We start from the raw sequence: 15694 nt of genomic DNA, 5'->3' as shown, positions 1-15694 counted from the left end.
ATTGGAGCCTGCAGGCTCGCCGGCCACCACGTGCCAGGCCAATCGCACAGCCCGTGGCGCCTCCCCGTGCAGGTGCGCCGGCCTCCCGCCGGCCGTGGAAGTCGGCTGCCGCGTCGTGCGCGCCCGGAGGTTGAAGAAGAAGAAGAAGAAAATAAATCTTGAAAATGTTGATTCTTCTTAAAAAGATGTTGAATCCAGTTTGCCAAAATGTTGAAGTAGGTAGTTAAAAATGTTGAATGTAGCATTTTTTTTCTACAAAATACTGATCTATATTTTAAAAATGTTGAATCCGTAAATTTGGATGTTGATTCAGCTATTAAAAAATGTTGAAGCTATTTGTTAAAACTAGTGGAAGCGCACATGCGCCACGCATGTGATATAAAAAGAGACTACATACAAGATGTTTATGTAGCTATAATATATTTCCATATTTAATTAAATTGGAATCACATGCTAAAAAAATCTAGCAACACTAATTTGTGATCTAAACAAATAGTCATCTACCAATTGTCAACAAATTTGAGGAACGCACTCTAGCACAAAAAGATGTAGCTTGTAGTTCACTGTTTTACAGGAGGTGTCGATATGGGAAACTGAATCTATGATGATTATGATAAGGAAACCTGTCATAATCATGACTATTCTGTAGCAAAGACAGCTCCTAACATGATTATGAATCTATGACATAACAGAGATGAAGCTACAGCTGCATTCTTGAGAAATCAGAATGACCTAAACCTAATACAATTACTGAAGACCCTGTAGGAGATAAATAAAACAGATATAGTATTCCAGAAATATGGAATACTATACACTACTCCGCAAAGGTATATCACCGCCAGCTCCAAAACCCCCACACCGCCAGTTTGGAACTGGTAGTGATACCTATTAAAAAAATAAAAAATCACCCGGCAGCCCCAGCACGCAGCACCCTGCCACTGCCCCAGCTGGTAGCACCCCCGCCGCAGCCACGGCCGGCCGCAACCCCAGGGTGGAGAGAGAGGAGGGGAGGGAGAGGGCAGAAGGCACCTGCGCCGCAACCGCTGGATCCCACCGCTCGTCGTTGTTCGTCGCCGCTGCTCCATCCCACCCCCGCTACTCCACTCCATGCAGTTGTTGCTCCACCCCGTGCTGCAGCACCAGACCCCCCACGGGCCACGCTGCTCACCCCATGCGCTGCCACCGCTTCTCGCCCTGTCGCCGCTCCTCACTGCCGCGAATGAGGAGCGAGAGAAGGGGGAGGAGAGGAGCAGCTAAGGGAGGGAGGGAGGTGGCCGGCGGAGGGAGAGGAAGGAGGCGGGAGAGAGGGAGGGAGGGAGCCGGCGGGAGAGGTAGAGAGGGAGAAGGCTGGAGAGGGAGTCCGAAGAAAAGGGGAGGTGGAGGAGAAGCTGGGGAAGGAGAGGCCGGAGCCTTATCCGCGGGTCTAGGCGTGCGGGGGTGGGGGTGGGGGTGGGGTGCGGACGTGAAGTTTCCAAAATTGAATCACACCAAAATTTCAGGTCCGGCTCCCCCCTTCATCGCCGGTTTGTTATACAAGTTGGTGGTGATAGCTATGGATTTTTTACCGCCGATTTTGATGTCCTACAGGTTCATTTGCTGTAGAATTGCTATATGACCACCGATTTACCTGAAACTGGCGGTGATAAGCCAGCAATGATGATGATTTCTGTAGTAGTGATATATGTTTCAGTAATCATCCAACTTGGCAGTAGATAGATGCCAATAAATCTTTTTGTTTCCTGAAATCATAATAACATCAATATTAAAGCAATTTGAATCGCCAGTCACCAAAAAAAAGATTCTACATAAGGAGCTCAGCAAAATTATTTATTTAGGGCACCAAACAAAAAGATTCTACATAAGGAGCTCAACAAAAGTTTTTATTTAGGGGGCAACCTGTGAGGACAAATTAATCCAAAAAATCGAAAGATCTTTGGAGAGAGAAGTACATGTAGCTTGTCTATCAGGTGCAGGTTGCATCCCCAGCACGAACACTGGTGCCCTAAACTGCAACATACAAATTTTACAACAAAAATCAAAATGATGCTTGAAACATTGCTAAAACTGTGAAAAAAAAGAGGAAAAATGTATCCAAAGAACAAGGAGAATGTCAACACGGATGGAGAACAGTAAGTTGGATAGAATACCTACATACATCAATAAAATTACCACCTGCAGATGAGGCCCAAGATACTGATAGTAATAGTAAGCTAGTAACATGCAAAGGAAAAATTGTGAGTGATGGAGATGCCTGAGCACTGGAACCCTTTTGGCAATTATGAATAATTAAGAAGCAAATAACTTTATGCTGCGGATCAATGGAGAACTTGCTCAGATCAAACCAATGTTGGCAAAACATGAACCATCGATGAAACCAACAGTTAGACTATTGTGATGACAGGGCTATGTAACATGCAAAAATAGTACCCTATGAAAATTAGTCAATAAGTAATCCAATGATGCTTCAGAATTTCAGCTAGCACGTTACCAGTTTGGCAGAACAACAAATTTGCTAGGAGGAGAGTACTGTAGAAGCACGTTACATGGTACTCTCCTCCTAGCAAAATGGAAACAGAACAACAAAGAGTGAGGCCTGTTTGGCAGCACTCCTTCCGCTCCGCTCCTCGCCAAATTCGCGGAGCACTGCCAAATGCCAAAAAGGACGCCCTGTCCTCCCCGAATCGATAAAAAGCCACAGATTTATTGAGGACCATTGAATTGATGGGAATAATTATTTGGTTCCTTTTCTGTTATTATTATAATTTTACTTTTAGTTTCATGCTTGGGTTCAAACTTCACTTTATATATGACAGCTTGATGTTTCCATAGATTGTAAGGACAATATGTATCAAGCGTAAAATATCTTCCTTGGAACCTCCTATGTAGTTTCTTTTTAGAGATTGGAGAGGGTCATTTGCATTCTGCACTAACATAGATGCGGAAAGAACAGGGTCATATACATTGGAACCTTGTGTATACGTGGAAATAAATATAAAGCATGTGGGATGATAAATAATTTAAGTGTGAGTGCACATTTGTAGTTTCCCATCTTAAAAATAGTGCTGCTCTTTTCTCTACTTGTGCATTTCATGCAGCCTTTCCAAAGTTTCAAGGGCATATAATCCATATCTGTACTGTAAAGGAGAGAATTGATGTCAATTGTTATCCAAATTTAGATCTCCTTACCTTTCAGAGGGTCCACTTGACAGGCCAAATGTGTGACGAAAGAGGCTCCGGATCGGGGAAAAACCCCCATGCTAGAAAATGATTCCGCCAATTTTGGTCCTTTTTTGTCATCGCGTGATAGGCTTACCCGCCCTAATTCGCCACCTCACTCTCGCGTCCTCTCTCGTCCGTGATTGGTGATCATCCCATAAATCGCGCTCGCATCAATCACGCATGCAGCCACGCACCTTTCCTTTCTCCTGACCCCCTCCGGTCTATATCCAGCAATAGACACCCGCGTCCTTGCCCATCGGGGACAAGCAGTGGTTGCCACATTTCTTCATCACAAGCCTGGTTGCTTGTTGTTCCATTGTAAGGTCAGTTTTGGGTCTGCTTGCTATCCTGTTAGTTTGCCAACTCTGCTATAGATTTTAAGCTGTCAACATTGCTTTCCTTCCCTCTTCCTTGGCGGTGCACTTTCTGCTGCATTGGGGTTGCAAGGATCGTGCTGGGGATTGACTTTGTTAGGGGTGTTTCCCGCACTGCATCGCATTGCTGACCTGCAATTGTTCCGACAACCGGGGCCTCACATTGCTGCATCTCAACCGGGCCATGGGCCTCAAAGGCCGGAGCCCCACCGTCCAATGGGCTGTCATCTGGCTTGCGGCGTGCCATTTTGTTTAGTTTTGTCCAGCCCATCAGCCACCTTGGCCTCTAGCTTGCTAGGCGTAGGTGCAGGCCCATGTTGGTCATTTCCTTCAGCTAGCACTTCGGCGCCTCCAGTGTTTGCTGCCTTCTGCCGCTCTGAAGTTCTGCACTGCCAAGTCCTCAGGGGCAGCAATCACCAATCAGGTCGGCGTGCACTGCCTCAGCTCTTGTGATCCAAGCTCCTGTAGTTGCACTGTTGCTGCTGCCCCTGTCTGTGTCTCTGCACCGTTTGCTCTGCCCCCTGCATGCTGTCCCCTGTTTGCTCAGCTTCATCTCTCATTGGGTCTGAACACTGCCCCTACTATCAGGCTTTCACCACAATGGGGGAGGCGTTGAGACTTGAGAGGGGCGTGATCTTAGAGTCCTTTTTTATTTTTTTCTCTCTATCTAAATCTCTATTTGAGTCACCCCTCTATTTCCCACTCTTTAAATCCTAGCGACTACCTTCGACTCTCCCTCTTCACACACTGATGCGTGGGTCCCACGCGTCATCCCCTTCCTTCCCCTTCCTTTCCACGCCCGGCCTCACCCTCTCCTCATCTCTCCACCCTCTCCCTCTCCACTCTGCTCACACCGGCCACAGCGGCCAGCCCCTCCCTCCCATTCTCTCCCTCCCCGATGGCGCGAGGAGCGCCAGCCCCTCCCTCCCCGGCCTCCCCTCCTCTCCCTCTCCTGTCACATTGAATGTTTAGATACTAATTAAGAGTATTAAACATAGATTAATTACAAAATCAATTGTACATATGGAGACTAATTTGCGAGACGAATCTATTAAGCCTAATTAGTTCGTGATTTGACAATGTGATGCTACATTAAACATGTGCTAATCATAAATTAACTAGGCTTAATAAATTCGTCTCGCGAATTAGCCTCCATCCGTGTAATTAGTTTTATAATTAACTCATTCGATGTGATATGAACTAAACTTTAGCTCAAGGATCCAAACACCCCATAACCAAGAGTAGCCACTCGTAACACGTGATCAATTAAATTAGTACTAAGTACTGAGAACATTGACAGTCTAAAGTATGGGTTCAGTTTCTGACGAGCTTGCGCATCTTCATGGGGCGAGGGGTGTAAAACAAATCAATAGTTCAGTTTAGCTCATGCACTTGTAATAACGAGTGCAACGATTTCGATTCGACTTTATGGTTGTATCAGTTTAGCTCAGTTTGCAATCCCGTGAGCGAGTGCCAAAAGACCCATGTGGTAAAACTCTATCTTTTTCTTAATACAAAGATACACTCTCCTGTGTGTTCTTGAAAAAGATTTCGATGATTTCGATTCGGCAGGGAATTGATCAGAGAAAAAAGAAAAAAGCTCATCAAATAATTGATGGAGGAATTGTATCTCTAGTTGCGGAAACTGGAAAGGAATTGATTAGAACGGGAGATTTGGACTCGATTGCTCAAGAGAATGAAACGGATCTCCCTGGGAAAAAAGAAGAGGGGATCCACTAATTGTTACAACAAAAAATTAGAAGGGCATCGAGGCAAGTTACGGTTGCTTACCAGTCTTACCAGGCCGGTTCGTGTCCACGGCTGTGAGTAGACAACGAGGCCGAATCAACCCATGGTTTGATTTAAAAGTGGGATCAACATTCAGATTTTGGTCGAGTCGGATACGGATTTTGACTTACTTGTCAGATGAGAACTGCAACATGTGTTGATTAACTTCGTGGACCCGGTGAAAAGCTTCCGTGAACTCGTGACTGCTGGGGGTGTTTGATCTCCAGGTTAAATTTTAGTCCCTATCATATCGAATGTTTAGATACTAATTAGGAGTATTAAATATAGACTATTTACAAAACTCATTGCATAGATGGATTAATTAGGTTTAATAGATTTACCGTTTAGCCTCCTAATTAGTTTTATAATTAACTTATATTTAGACCTCCTAATTAGCCTTCAAATATTCGATGTGACATGAATTGAGTTACTTTAACTCAGGATAAAAACACCCCTTATTAAAAAAACAGAAAGAAAGAAAACTACCGTGCCGTAGCTTCATGAGGATAATAAAGCTTTACTAGAAATTTGAGCTGTGTCAGTAGGGATAAAGTTGTAAGATATACAGCTAAGTGAAGCAATAACTTTTAGAGCGGTAGTTTCTTTAAAAACATAGGTGTAGTTTAGCTATTTTATTTCAATTTCACAGGGTTTGTATTTTATTCCGCATTTTCCGCATCCTTGGCTTTAGTTAACGGTTAGTAGTTAAAATAAGAAAAACACTTGTACATCTGTACAAATTTTTTTTGAGACATTGTATAGCAATGCAGTTGAACGGAAAGGATTATTAAAATCCACTAATCTACTCTTAGTTGAAATAAGAAAGTCACAAATATTTCACATCAATAATTTTACTTGTTTCTTGTAAAAAATAATGAGTATACAGGATTGACCCGAATAAACTGCAGTGGGAGTGGTGTGGACCTGCTACTTGGATCAGTCATCAGTCGTGTAGTACTAGTCAACTAACCCCGGGTCCCACCAAAAAGTTACTACGGCCCAACCGCCGCGACGCCATCGTCTCGTCTCATTTGGATCCCAAGCCAAGCTCCCCCCATTTCGTCCTCGCGTCGGCCATGGCATCCGCCGGTGGCGCCGACCGCTCCCCGCCGCCGCGTCGCCTGGTCTTCGCCTTCTACCTCACGGGCCACGGCTTCGGCCACGCCACCCGCGCCATCGAGGTCAGTCCCGCTCGCCACGCGCATTCCGGCTACGACCCCCACCGGCCGCTCGTTCGTTTCGCTGCTCAAGTGAGTCTCAGTCCGATTTCTGTGGCTCCGCGGATCGCAGGTGGTGCGGCACCTGGTCGATGCGGGGCACGAGGTGCACGTGGCGACGGCCGTGCCGGAGTTCGTCTTCACCGCCGAGGTGCGGTCCCCGCGCCTCCGCATCCGCAGGGTCCTACTCGACTGCGGCGCCGTCCAGGCCGATCCGCTCACCGTCGACCCCCTCGCCACGCTAGAGAAGGTATATCCCGATCCTCCATTCCGGCATTGTCTCGTGTCGGCTGTTGTCTGATACTCTGATTACGGAATGCAGTATCGTGAGGCGGCCGTGGTGCCCCGCGAGTCGATCGTGAGGGCCGAGTCCGAGTGGCTGAGCTCCATCAAGGCAGACCTAGTGGTACATTCTGCTGCCGTTTTGTGATTCGGTCCATGTTGAATCGATGCATATAAAGCGATGTTATTACAAGGGAATACTAGGCGTCGTGTTTGCAATGCCTGAAGTGAACTGGGTCATGGTGTGCTTCTGGTGCAGGTATCGGATGTTGTTCCTGTGGTGTGCAGGGTGGCTGCAGATATGGGCGTTCGCTCTGTATGCATTGGGAATTTTAGGTGAGCTTTACTATATTCCCCACCAGCTGTTAAGTCTTAGGATTGGAGCATTTTTCCACCTTGCCTTGGTTAGTTTGATGTCTTTCCGATCCGGGGGAGATTTCAATAGATGATAATAGCATTGAGATGTACTTTATCCCGTCAGAATTGTGTAATTTTCTAGTCTCTGTTGATATTGCGATGTCATCTGACCAAATATTGATATATTTAAGGATACCCTACTTGCAGTTTCACTTAAGAATAACGTATATTTATCAGCTTAAAGTTCACCTTTTGTTTGACTGTTTGCATTTTGCAGCTGGGACTTCATATATTCTGAATATATCATGGATGCTGGATATCATCACCGATCTATTGTTTGGCAGGTAATGTTTTCACTAACGTCAGGATAGTTTACCCTTTTCTGAATGAGTCCAAATACTGATCTGTAGATTATTTGCAAATATGCTCTGACTCACTAGAACTTTTCTTCTTTAATAATGTATAATTATGCGCATATTATGGCAATAGACATTTTTTCCCATTCAATAATCAGTTAGCTCATCTATATTTACAGATAGCAGAAGATTATTCCTATTGTGACATCTTACTTCGATTACCTGGATATGGCCCAAGTATGTCAACTATATTTATCTTCTCTTTTTCCTTAAAATTTCTGTTCCCATTTTCTCAGCTTTCATGAAAATAGAGTGCTGTTTCATTCCCTAGTGCCGGCTTTCCGCAATGTCATTGATGTGCCTCTCATTGTAAGAGGATTGCGCAAATCTAGATCTGAGGTTTGTGTTCTGCTGGAGAACAATATTCTGCATCATTTATTGTTTCCTAGTTACATGTTTCAATTCTGATCTATTAGGTGAGGAAGGAACTTGGACTTGAGGAGAATGCTAAGGTGCTCGTTTTTAATTTTGGGGGGCAGGTGGGTCACTTATTATATAGGTAATTTGATAAGCTTAGGGCATATGTTTCTTTTTTTTTTCTCATGTGGTAATGTTTTATGCGGTTAATTTGAAGTGCCTACATTCACTAATTTAGCGTGTTCATCTGATTCCTCAGAATCGAGCTTTCATATCTTCTGCGCCAGTATCTGTTGATCACTTTTTTTATTATGATTCCTTCGATAGTTTTTTTAGGGTGCTCATTACCTGTTATGTAAATCAAGGAGCGATGCCTTTTTAGTTACTTGTAAACATTATGATTAGCTATTACCTGAACCTCACCATTTTGTAATGAAGCCCCTTGCAATACTTGAATCATTATCAAATTACTTCTTTCTAATTTTTAGCAGAACACATCATCATTAAGTATATGTAACATGCTTCTTCAAAAGCTTTGATCCATTCTTCTATTATGTGGCTCAAAGTTTTTATGTGAACTACACAATACTTATCACTAACATAATGAAATATTTGGTGTGCTGTTGCCCCCAGCCAGCAGGATGGAAACTGAAGCAAGAATGGCTCCCTGATGGTTGGATCTGTTTGGTATGTTTATTTTTTTAGAGTACAGCTATATATATCTCCTGAAAAGTGGCTAACTGATGTGATTGGCTAAACTTAGCTCCCTCTTCATGTAAGGTTTGTGGTGCTTCTGATTCTCAAGAGGTTCCACCGAACTTCATTAAGCTTGCGAAAGATGCTTACACACCTGATGTTATAGCGGCATCTGACTGCATGCTTGGTACATCACAATCTTATATGTTGCACCGCTGATTGCCTGGTTACTAGTTTTCTACTTTTTGGGTTTTCTTGCTAGATGCATATACTTACTCTCATTGTTTATAGGAAAAATTGGATATGGAGCTGCAAGTGAGGTTTTAGCTTATAAGCTACCACTTGTGTTTGTTCACAGAGATTACTTTAATGAAGAACCATTTTTGCGAAATTTACTTGAGGTTGAAACATATCTTATCATTTAACCATGCTAGGAGTAACTTATGTATAGCTCTGTTAAAAATGCCTTCATGCTCTGCCCCATCTCGTTCTATTTCAGCACTACCAAAACAGCATTGAGATGATCAGAAGTGATTTTCTTGCTGGACACTGGAAACCTTACTTACTTCATGCTCTCACACTTCAACCATGCTACAATGGCCCAATAAACGGCGGCGAGGTAATTTTTTTTCTACACATGCCCAATATCTTATTGATGTTTTTATGTCTGAATTAGCTTGAAGTCAAACTATTTCTGTAGTCACTTGTATTATAACATTTGCATTTATGCAAAATCAGCCACCTAAGTCGACCTCGGGATAACGCTGTAATACTGGACTTCCATCATAATAATGAGCTCTGCATACCAATCATCTGTATCCTATGGAAGTTATATAATTTTGTGGGATAGGCTAATACTTTATCCATTCAGGTGGTTGCCCAGATCCTCCAGGACACTGCTATTGGAAAGGAATGTATTTCTGATAAAGTGAGTGACTCTGCATGATCATTGAGCGGTCAATTTATTTCCATACCTACCATTTCCATCTATGTAACTTTATGTTTTTTATCCTGAAGTTTTATAGATTTTGTTGCTCATGTGAAAAAAGAAATCCTAATGGAAGATCTTTAGCTTTTTTCTTTTGAAAAATAACCTCTTCGAAAATTTCTAATGCTATGCCAAGTGAAATTATCATATATTTAACATGGACGCCCATAGAAATTAGAGGTGGAAGCAATATGTTAAAAATCTACTTTAAGATAGTAACATGAGACAACTTGTCTATCTTTAATTACAGTTTAATGGTGCAAGAAGACTGCAAGATGCCATAGTGTCAGGGTATAAACTTCAAAGGGCTACTGGGAGAGATGTAAGCATTCCTGACTGGTACTCTCTGTCGGAGACAGAAACAAGTGCTGGTCTGACCTCAAAAAATGTTGCAACAAAGGAAACTGCAGCATTGTGAGTATCTGCTCTTGCTTGTTTGTCACACATCTCTAGTTATCCAATGAAATATTTTTCAACTGAAATTGCAAATTTGATTCAGCAGATGTTTTGAAGACTTTGAGATACTCCATGGGGACCTGCAAGGATTAACAGATACGATGGAATTTTTGAAGAGCTTATCTGAACTTGATGGAAATAATTTGGAGAGCCCTGAGAAGCAACAGCAAGAGAGAACTGCTGCATCTGTTCTCTTTGACTGGCAGGTACTAATCTGGCAGTTCTTTGTATTCGTTTTAGTGAATTGTAGGACCTCCCCGTGGAGCAACATTAATGCTTCTGGTCATGCATCATATCTAGAATGTAGGATAGCAAGGCCTTATAAGTTGCAATGCTGTACAATGAGGTGATACCTTCCCAATTTGTGTAAGTGGACCAGCTTTCTTATGCTGTAAAGTTTCATTTTCAACTGCTGATCCCTTTCGAGCAAAACCAATATATATTAGAACGTCCTTTACTTGCTGGAGCACGTCTTGGATCTGTCAATTATGTTATGGGCAGAGTCCCACTCATGGGGATCTGGTTGAATTGGGGAAGCTATAGGTGTTATTGCAGGTTAATCATTTGGGGAACCAGGGACTCAACTAACACTAAAAACTTTTCATACTGGTGGAGTATTTACAGGAGAGTTCATTTTGTTGTATTTTGCAGGCTATATGAATTCGCCAATTCACGTGACAATCTACCATTTTAGGCTTCAGATTTTATCATAAAACACAGCATAGTGGTATTTTAATAAGATAAGATGGATTACATAGCTCTTCATGTTTCAACTTGTATCACAATTTCTATTACATAAACTTAAGAACCAGTTCATTTTCAAGGAACATGTTTCTTTTATCAATCTCTCTTTTGCACAATAACTGATTACTTTAATTTGTTTTTTGTTAGAGTGTTGCTATGTACATGGATAACTTAAGTAAATCACTCGAAGTGCTGAATATTGAATGGTGTGTTATAATGGTTTTCCACTTGGTTCCTTTGCAGAAGGAAATATATATAGCAAGGGCACCTGGACGTTTAGATGTCATGGGTGGCATTGCTGATTATTCAGGAAGTCTTGTTTTGCAGGTATGCTCAATAGCTGGTGAAACAGGTTCCTGTTTCATTGCAGTACTATAAGTTTAGCTAATAGTTGGATACTCTACTCACAAATATTTGGTCATCTGTTATTCACATCTTTTATGACATAAGTATGCCACTGTTAAATATGTATGTAGCGTGCAAGAACCTGGAATTTGGTTGAATTTGTGCTATATTTTCTGTAAGTCTTGAATTTTTGGAATTCTCTTTGATGCCAAAGATAAATAAATAAATAAACTGCTGCGAAGAACTATAGATGTAGTATGTATATATTTATTTGAATCATGTGTTGCGCAGTTGTGGTTGAAATTTTGGATGTAATTACTAGATGCCCCTTCGGGAAGCTTGCCATGTTGCTGTTCAGAGAAACCACCCCAGTAACCAGAAGCTTTGGAAACACACACAAGCAAGACAGCTCGAGAATGCAGGCCTGGCACCAGTGATACAAATTGTATGTTCAACTTAATTGTTCAGTTAATTTATGATATATCATCTATTCAAAAAAAATTTGCACCTCCATTTCCAGGAAGTATTCCATGGGCCAGGGTATGTAGGTACTGCATATTAGATACATGATAATAGTGCTTATGTTGGCTAATTTGAAATTTAGTATAATTGCATTTTACCAAGTGGTTGTTCTTTTGATCTGGCTGTTTTGCATTACATTTGAATTAACTCTCATGATTTGTCAATGCTGGACCTATTACAAACATGGTTACCTCACAGGTATCATTTGGTTCTGAGTTGAGTAACCGTGCACCGACTTTCGATATGGACCTGTCAGATTTTTTGGATGGTGAAAAACCAATATCCTATGAGAAAGCCAGAGAGTTTTTCTGTCAGAATCCATCCCAAAAGTAAGCCAAAAACTTTTAGTTCGCTTCAGAGTTTCAACTACTCAATTATATTTGCAAGCTCAACTATCCTATGTCAGATGGGCTGCCTATGTTGCTGGAACAATTCTAGTTTTGATGACTGAGCTTGGTGTCCAGTTCACTGACAGCATGAGCATTCTGGTAATCACCCAAGTTTTGATTAGCGTGCAATTGCTCATGTTAAATTTTGAATCACTCAATCAGTCCCTCATCTTCTTTCTACTCTAAAACTCTAGGTTTCATCCGCTGTACCAGAAGGCAAAGGTGTTTCTTCTTCTGCATCAGTGGAGGTTGCTACAATGTCTGCTATTGCCGCTGCCTATGGTTTGTAGATTTACAATGGCTATTTACCCTATCATGAACTCAGGGTAACATGTCGTCTCTAAATAGCATCTTTGATGTTTTCCTTTTTACTTGTCCATAGGTTTAAACATCACCCCAAGGGATCTTGCTTTGCTTTGTCAGAAGGTATGATGTTTAACTGAAATTTGGTGGTATAATGTAATCACAAGTCTTTTACGGATCTAATGTTTTCTCAGGTTGAGAATCATGTTGTTGGAGCTCCTTGTGGGGTAATGGATCAAATGGCATCCGCGTGTGGAGAAGCTAACAAACTCCTTGCCATGGTTTGCCAGGTTAGTGTTGTTTATTAGTCCCAGCATACAGAAGCTGATAGATCCTACCTTTCCTCCTGTCAAAAACAATGCTGCTTTTGTATTTGTTTTATCACAGTTTTTCTGCAGCCTGCAGAAGTGAAGGAATTGGTTAGCATACCAACTCATCTGCGATTCTGGGGTCTAGATTCAGGGATACGGCATAGGTAGGAAGCCTTTGCTGACTGGCTTGTGTTGTGGAGACATTACTTGTGTTATTGGACAAATTGGAGCTAATTGCAGAATTAATCTCTTGAACTATTAGTGTTGGAGGGGGAGATTACGGATCTGTAAGGGTAGGCACTTACATGGGACGAAAGATGATCAAGTGTGCAGCATCAGATTTAGTTTCAGAATCCTCAACTTCAGAGGCCCCTGTTCAGTCTGATTGTTATAAAGAAAATGGTACGGGTCTACTGAAATCTGAAGCTGCAATGGAGTATTTGTGCAACCTACCACCTCACAGGTTACATTTAGTGAATCTATCAATTATATTTGTGGTTCTGGTATAGCATGGATAGTAATAAAATCCCAATTTCAGATTTGAAGCTGCTTATGCAAAAGATATTCCAGAGGTGATCAGTGGAGATGCATTTTTAGAGAAATATGGAGATCACAGTGACACAGTGACAGTTATTGATCCTAAAAGATCTTATAGTGTGAAGGCTCCTACTAGACATCCTATATATGAAAACTTCCGTGTTGAGGTTAAATCTCCGCACCAGATTATTTGTTTCTAAACTATCAAATTCATTTTCTAAATCTGAAAAGCTTTTATGAATGGAACCATTTCAAATCTTTGTTCTTTCCTGAAACATGCTGCAATGATAACATTGATATGGTATGCACCCAGTGCCATCCAAAGTTACAGAACATTCTAAATTTGCCTGAAGAAAGAAAAACTTCTGCAACTAATGTCTGTTCACTTTGTTCCCCTCTACTGAAGAATTTATGCAGTACAATATCTTCATTAAAGTTACTCTTGACATTCTTATAATTTCTGTCCTGTAGACCTTCAAAACATTGTTAGCAGCAGGCAATACAGATGAGCAATTGTCAGCCCTAGGAGAACTCATGTACCAGGTGAATTTAAGTCTCTGTTCACATGATGTACCTTCTCTACTCTTATTGCACATGAGGTTGACGGTGTAAACGTGAAGTTGAGGAAATCGTGCGGCAATGCTGCTGACAAATTTTTCTTCACATATTTTTGGCAGTGCCACAACAGCTACAGCGCGTGTGGCCTTGGTTCTGATGGGACTGACAGACTAGTTGATCTGGTACAAGAAATGCAACACAGGACGACATCAGAAGGTGGAAGCCCTAGTCTATTTGGCGCAAAGATCACCGGTGGAGGCTCCGGTGGCACAGTTTGTGTTATCGGGAAGAACTGCGCAAGGAGCAGCGAAGAGATCGTAGAGGTAACCTCACATACTGATAATTTCCTTTCCACAAGGCACTCTGCTAGTCTGATGTATCGTTGGACACTGATGGTTTCTCGCCTTGGACATTATTCAGATTCAGCAGAGGTACAAGGCTGCCACCGGGTACCTGCCCGTCCTTTTCCACGGGTCGTCTCCAGGAGCTGCGAAGTTCGGCTACCTGAAAATCCGGCGCCGTCGTTCCTAGTTTCTGATTGACAAACGAAGGACTTAGCATTTGTTGTTGTGTTATAGATGACGTATATGGCTCAATTGTTAAGAACCTCAGTCTAGTTGTTGGCTTGTTGCATTCATCGACTACAATTCTTTTTATCTCGGGATACATTTGTCAATTGCCCTGCCAATTCAGTAAGAGGGGACAAAATCTCAGTTGCAGATTGCCACAATGGAAAGATGCTAGAGAAAATAAAAAGAGTTTTACTCTCATCAATCGATTGAGATCTTGCTCATCAACCAGTCACCCAAATTTCTACTAGAAATTGAATGGAGATGGGATTCACAGATAGATTTGGAGGTTTGGGCTTACTCAAGTGCCTGGCTGCAGAGGAAGCTCTTGGGCAGCTCGCCGCCCGGCTGTGGAGGCAGTAGAGACCGCGGGAAGCGGAGGCGACGAAGGTGCTGTTGGAGCCGGGCGGCGGAGGCGGTGGGGTGTCGAGGGCCAACTAGTTAGTGGCAGTAGCGGTCATGGGTGGCGGCGGAGGTGGCGGTTCACCACCGGAGCCAGGCAGGGAGGTGGAGATCACGGGGGAAAGAGCGGAGACGGTGGCGGTGGCTCGCTTTCTGCGTCGAGCCAGGGGGAGCGGGGAAGAGAAGATAAGCAAGAGAGAATATGAAGGGTATGCATCTGAATCGTTGGATCTCGATCCAATGGACGAAAACGTTGATCGATAGAAAAACAAAATCTCAGTCAGTTGATGACGAGACAGATTCAAATAAAAATGAGCAATAAGATCTTGTGCAACACATTCTGTTTTCTAGATGTGTTTAACCGTCCATTCGACTCCTCTAGCAGCATTGGATTGGACGTGTTGCTTTGTCTTTTTTTCGAATCACATAGTACATACATTCATAAACACGTATGCACACTCACCCCTACGAATACACGCACGCAACCCTACACTTATGAGCACCTCTTTCCCTATGAGCACCTCCGAAAAATTGAGCCGGCAAATTCTTAAGATTGACGAAGTCACCACTAACATCTCGCTATCGAGTCGTCCAACCTGGTGGCAGGCTAACCTTACCAATTGACCTACGTGTTGCTCTGTCTGACATGTATTTCTATCAGTGTGGTCTCTGGTGCGATGAAGTTGCTGACATTTTCGTGCCAGTCTGATCAGTGGGTCCTTCAGGCACTGCCAGTCGTCCGTTAAACTTGTCAGTGCAGCATCGTCTTCGTCCCCGGCGGCGGGCCTGCTGCTCCCCAAGCACTAGCCGGCAGGGTCGATAGCTTGATAACCTGTCGTCGGAGCAGAAGCAGACAACGTCCGT

The 15694-nt window shown here is 42.8% G+C and overlaps 1 protein-coding gene across 2 annotated transcripts; it reads left to right on the top strand.

Annotated features, from left to right (window-relative positions):
* The first annotated feature begins 6403 nt into the window (after positions 1-6403).
* On the top strand, positions 6404-14633 carry LOC117853033 (L-arabinokinase). Of its 2 annotated transcripts, none has more exons than XM_034735380.2 (28): positions 6404-6562; positions 6672-6848; positions 6921-7004; positions 7140-7216; positions 7515-7581; positions 7773-7830; positions 7925-7992; positions 8070-8132; positions 8644-8697; positions 8791-8893; positions 8998-9107; positions 9206-9325; positions 9578-9634; positions 9945-10108; positions 10197-10356; positions 11138-11221; positions 11562-11684; positions 11960-12090; positions 12168-12249; positions 12345-12432; positions 12533-12576; positions 12648-12743; positions 12852-12928; positions 13027-13227; positions 13303-13468; positions 13773-13844; positions 13979-14182; positions 14280-14633. In XM_034735380.2, exons 1-28 carry the CDS (start codon positions 6458-6460, stop codon positions 14388-14390), a joined length of 2946 nt encoding a protein of 981 aa, XP_034591271.1. In that variant the 5' UTR covers positions 6404-6457; the 3' UTR covers positions 14391-14633. The 2 variants fall into 2 exon arrangements, with proteins under 2 accessions (XP_034591271.1, XP_034591270.1); XM_034735379.2 differs by having other exon boundaries at positions 10194-10356.
* The last annotated feature ends 1061 nt before the right edge of the window (positions 14634-15694 follow it).

This window comes from Setaria viridis, chromosome 4 (genome assembly GCF_005286985.2).
Source record: "Setaria viridis chromosome 4, Setaria_viridis_v4.0, whole genome shotgun sequence".
NCBI lineage: Eukaryota > Viridiplantae > Streptophyta > Magnoliopsida > Poales > Poaceae > Setaria > Setaria viridis.
Note: the sequence above shows the minus strand (reverse complement) of the source record. Positions and strands in the feature narration are given on the sequence as shown.